At 40.8% G+C, this 5,651-nt stretch overlaps 1 protein-coding gene across 1 annotated transcript in view; it reads left to right on the top strand.

Annotated features, from left to right (window-relative positions):
- The window catches only part of LOC101994600 (cytochrome P450 20A1), a 41,291-nt gene that overhangs the window by 8,587 nt on the left and 27,053 nt on the right, over positions 1-5,651 (top strand). Inside the window, 2 exon segments of the mRNA XM_013351634.1 lie at positions 5,107-5,121; positions 5,124-5,215. Of these exon segments, the coding sequence (XP_013207088.1) occupies positions 5,107-5,121; positions 5,124-5,215 (107 nt within the window).

Raw genomic sequence — 5,651 nt, 5'->3', positions numbered from 1 at the left:
CAGGCAGTGTTTAAAAGAATACAGTTTCCGTGTAATTATTTCAGGGCATAAGCTAAGCTAGCCATGTGGGCGGCCGGGTGCCGGGGACACAGCCCGGCCACTCTTATTTCAACATAGTCCATAGGAAAGGCTCGTTCTCCATTGCACTGTAGTGCCACATCTGCCCTTTATCAGCCTGAGGTGTGAGTCACATGACTCATCTAAAGTTATCTGCACATGAATTATGTAAAATCATGTGACACAGAGTCTTCCATCTATTTTTGTACTTGATAAGAATCTTATAAACACATTATCTTTTAATCCAGCTATTTCACATCTTATAGAAGCTAAATGCATTCAGAGGTGGATTAGAAAATTACCTGGTAAGCACTTTATAGCAGAAATTGAAAGAGCCTTAAATGTTCAGTAGGAGATTAACTAAATAAATGATAGTAACTCTATATAATAGAGCAGAATAAAATCATTAACATGGATGTACGCGTACACACACAACATTTCAAGAGGAAGTTTTTCTGAAGCAAGTGACTTGATTTTCCTCTTCTTCCTATAGCCTGAGTTATTGTTGAGATCTTTTTAAAATTTACTTATGAGTGTTTAGTTTCCATGTGTGCCTGGGCACTGTGTGCATGTCTGGTGGCCTAGAAGGTCAGAAGAGGGCGTGAGGTTCCCTGGAATAGGAGTTGCGGCCAGTTGTGAGCCATGTGGGTGCTGGGAATTGAAGAACCTGGGTCTTCTGCTAGAACAAGTGTTCTCCCTGACTGGGCCCTCTCTCCAACTCCTTGATGAGATCTTTTTTTTTTATTTTTATTTTTGATGAGATCTTTATTGTGCTTTTTTGCCATGTATTTATATGCTTTTGATGAAATGTGAGATCCTTTGCCTTATTTTTTTTTTATTAAGAAAGAAAAAAAATTTTCCGCCTCCTCCCAGCCTCCCACTCCTCCCACTCTCCCCCCCTCCCAATCTCTCCCCCTCCTAACCTCCCCCCCCTCCTCTTCCCCTCCCTCTCAAGTCTGAAGAGCAGTCAGGGTTCCCTGCCCTGTGGAAAGTCCGAAGTCCTCCCCCCTCCATCCTGGTCTAGGAAGGTGAACATCCAAACTGGCTAGGCCCCCACAAAGCCAGAGCTAGAAGTAGGATCAAAACCCAGTGCCATTGTCCTTGGCTTCTCAGCAGCCCTCATTGTCCGCCATATTCAGAGAGTCCGGGTTTATCCCCTGCTTTTCGAGTCACAATCCAGCTGGCCTTGGTGAGCTCCCAATAGATCAGTCCCACTGTCTCCGTGGGTGGTTGCACCCCTCTTGGTCCTGACTTCCTTGCTCATCTTCTCCCTCCTTCTGTTCCTCATTGGGACTTTGGGAGCTCAGTCCAGTGTTCCAGTGTGGGTCCCTCGCCAGATGAAGGCCTTTGCCTTATTTTATTTCATATTTGTTACTGAGTTCTAAGAGGTTTCTGTTTGTTTGTTTCTGAGACAGGGTTTCTCTGTGTAGTCCTGGATGTCCTGGAACTCTCTCTTTACACCAGGCTGGCTTCAGACTCACAAAGATCCATCTGCCTCTGCCTCCCAAGTGCTGGAATTAAAGGCATGTGCCACTATCACCTGGTCCAAGATTTTTTTGTTTTTGTTTTGTTTTTTTTAAAGCTTTTTTGTATTTATTTATTATGTACACAATATTCTGCCTGTGTGTATGCCTGCAGGCCAGAAGAGGGCACCAGACCCCATTACAGATGGTTATGAGCCACCATGTGGTTGCTGGGAATTGAACTCAGGACCTTCGGAAGAACAGTCAATGCCATCTCTCCAGCCCTGGTCCAAGAATTTTTAAAACACAGTGTGTGCTAGTCCCTTGTCAGATACATATTTTGTGAGATTCCTTTCTGTTTACCTTGGAAGAGCAAATGTTTTCAGCATTAATGAACTATTATTTGCTGATATTTCTCTTTCATGATTGGCATCTATTAAAAATCTCAGCACCTTTTCCTCTCAACAAGCTCAATGTCTTTCTCATTATTTTAGGCCTGTGTCCTATTTAAGCTGATCCTTGTGTGCTGTGTGGCTATAATGAGGTCTAGTTTTCATACATACCTGTTTAGTTGTTTAAAAGACAATCCCATTGAACTTTGCCGGAACTTTTTGTCAAGACTGGGTCAATCATATTGATTGGGCCATTTTTCATGCGTGTCTTGTCCCTGGATTTGTCTGTCTGTGAGTTTGCTGACCCATATGGGCCTAACCGAAATCTCACATTACACCAAAAGCATATAAATACATGGCGAATAAACACAATAAAGATCTCATCAAGGAGTTGTAGAGAGGGTGAGAACGCTTGTTCTAGCAGAAGACCCAGCACCCACATGGCTCACAACCGGCCGCAACTCCTATTCCAGGGAACCTCACACCACACCCTCTTCTGACTTTATTTGTTCATTTAATTCATTCATTGGTGGCTCCAGTCTGTCTGCTCAAACCTACTGTTAAGTCAATCTGATGAAGTTTTATTTTTAATCCTGTGCTTTTCTGCTCTGAACTCTTGGGCAGTACCCTTTAAAGTATGTCCTTTAGTTGATAGCCATTGTTCACTGAGACTTCATTAGCTTAGTTTCCTTTTGTTCTTTGTCTACAATTTAATCTAATTGATACAAACGTCTATTATTTCTTTTCATGTTTTGGAATATATAACCCTAATTTTTCCTTTTATTGAGAATAGATTTTTTTCTCACATAATATATCCTGATTTTGGTTTCCCTCCTTCTCCTCCCAGTTCTTCCCCACCTCCCTCCCAACTGGATTCATTCCCTTTCTGTCTCTCATTAGAAAACAAACAGGCTTCTAAGGTATAATAATAAAATGTAACAGAATAAACTATAGTAGGATAAAACAAAAACTATCATATCGAAAGTGGACAAGACAAGCAAAGAAAAAAGCACAAGAGAAAGGCCTGTTCTTTAGTCTGCTGCCTGAGCTTCTTCATAGATGGTTTCCATCAGGTCTTTATTTCCTGTAGATTACCAGATTTTCTTCTTTGTGTGTGTGTGCCTCAATTTTTTTTAATTTAAAACTGTACACTTTACATTTATATGGGGCAACTCTTGATGTCAGATTCTCCACCTGCTCCCTATGTGGTGATTATTAGTTTCTCATTTAGTGTCTTTTCTAAACTATCTTTGTGGGGTCTGTTCTTGGTCAAATGCAGCTGCTGAAGTATCTGTTCTCATAGCTTAGTGCCCAGTCAGGGTGTTGATTCACCAACCAAACTTGACGCCAGTAAGAAAAGGAGGAAAGCTGGACACAGGCAACACAGAGAAATCCGGTCTTGAGAGAGAGAGAGAGAAAGAGAGAGAGACAGAGACAGAGACAGAGAGACAGAGACAGAGAGAGAGACAGACAGAGAGAGAGAGAGAGAGAGAGAGAGAGAGAGAGAGGAGAAAAGGAAGAAAAAGAAGAAAACTCTTTCGTGGTTATAGATTGACTTTATGTTGGGAGTTCTGCTTTAATACTTACCCAAGCTCTTTATATTCAACCTTAGCTTTTACTTCCTGCTTGTACAGATGTTGATGCTTGCCAGATGTGAAAGCTGAGTGTCTCCTGGGGTCTTTCTGAGCATGCACACAAATAGACACCCTGATTCAGTAAGTTGCATCCTCTTAGAAGCATGTGTTCTGAACTACTAGTAAATTCTCCCAAACTCTGCAGCACCAACCCCCATACAGGCTCTGCTTCTATTCGCTTGTCAGTGGTGGGGGGCTTGGGTCAGGCAGCTCCAGGGGGCTTCTTCTCAGACTCACACCTGTACAGGGAGTGCATGAGATTTCTACACACTTCCCCACACAGCACACAGTGTTAAACTAAGAAATGGCTTCTAGCACTCTCCACTTAATCTTCCTAGAGAGAGACCGCTGTCTGGGAGTTGATTTATTGGAGGCACAGAATTCATGTTTCTGTCATATCTGTCTGTTTTGTGCTGCTGGATGTTGAACCTAGGACCCAGTGCATGCTGGGCATGTGACCGAACACCCAGCTGCACTGTCAGCTTGAAAGTTGCATTGTAGTACATCAAAGTTCTTGTAAGAATGTCACCTGGCTCTATTGATTAGTTTGACACTTTGGAATTCTTAAGAACTTTGTTGTATTTTCCCAAAGATAAATTTATATTCCAAAAGTTTCTCTTTAAGGAGGTATATTCCTAAGAAATGCTAACTCTTTTTATTTTGAATATTTATTCTCTTGCTCACAAAACTTAATTCTAATTCCTTATCCTGGAATGAAACTTTAATAGAATTTAATAGAGGTAACAGAAAAAGAGACATAACTTTAATATGTGTCACGTTAAGGACTTTGCTTTTGCTAGTTCAGAAAGCCTCTACTGGTTCATGTGACAGGAGTCCAATCATGTCACAACCACGCAAGGTAGGAGGTGTTGTCCCAGCTTAACTGTGGAGCTTCCGAACTTTAGGTTAGACAAATTACTGGGAGTGACTTTGCTTTGCAGGGTCACAATCAAAGGTAAAAATAAAGGTGGATTTTTGGTTTGGTTTTGGTTTGTTTGTTTGTTTATTTATTTATTTATTTATTTTTGCTCTAAAGTTTGTAGTCTTTTAGTATATACTGTTTTTATTTCACAGAGGGTTTGATAAACATATAAGAGAAAAAAATGGCAAAGACTCTGAGAGGGTCCTCTCTTTAGAGCGATGTCCAGTACTTTCCCATCTTCACTCTTGTTGCTGAGTCACAGGTACTTCAGGAAATCTCTACTGTCTGAAATCAGGTATTACTATTTTGTTCTGCTTAATGTCCGTTAGGTTTAGGATTTTTCCATCTTGAGTTTTTAACTTATATTTTCTGTGTTTATTGTTGTGGTCATTCTGTCTTGTTTTAGAAATTAATCCTTTCTTTTGCTGAAGTTAAGGCCAAACCCTGAAGATGTAATCACAGGTTGAGATACACCTGAGACACCTGAATGTTTAATTTGGCTACACAGTTGTTGTGTAAATGGCGTGTGTCATCTTACCAACTCCCTCTTAAGATTTAGAGAGAGAGAAAGTAAAGTATTATCTTTCTGTTCTTTCCAGCTCTCTGAAGAGATAGTAGATAAGGGCTGTCCTACCCAGAGAACCAGCATATGCTTGACTTGCTTTGAAATCTGTCACACAATTGGTACTGGGTAGTACATTTGAAGATGAACAGGAAATCATGCTCTTCCAAAAGATTCATGGCACGGTGAGTCAAAAGCAACATTTAAGAGGATTGTTTCATCAGATTGCGTAGTTGAATGCTGACTTTATCTCTCAAGAAGGTGCGTTTGTGCATGTATGTGTGCATGTATGTGTTGTTTGTACACATATGCTCATGTATGTCCTGACCCAAGATTAATATTCAATATCTTCCTCTTATCTATCCCATCTTACTTTTGAGATAGTTTCTCTTCCTGAGCCCTGAGCTCTATGGTCAGTGAGCTTCAGGAGTCTGATCATCACCTTCACCATAGGGTTGTAGGTGTGTGTCACAACAGGCATGTTACCAGATGAATCATCATCTGCCAAACTGTGTGCCTCTCAATATGTAAGCATCTTTGTTTTGACCCAAAAAGAACAGTAGAAAGGGTGAGGATGCCTATATGTTTGTCTTTGGATTCACCTTTTTTTTTTTTTTTTTT

This window comes from Microtus ochrogaster, linkage group LG4 (assembly GCF_000317375.1).
Source record: "Microtus ochrogaster isolate Prairie Vole_2 linkage group LG4, MicOch1.0, whole genome shotgun sequence".
Classification (NCBI taxonomy): Eukaryota; Metazoa; Chordata; class Mammalia; order Rodentia; family Cricetidae; genus Microtus; species Microtus ochrogaster.
Note: the sequence above shows the minus strand (reverse complement) of the source record. Positions and strands in the feature narration are given on the sequence as shown.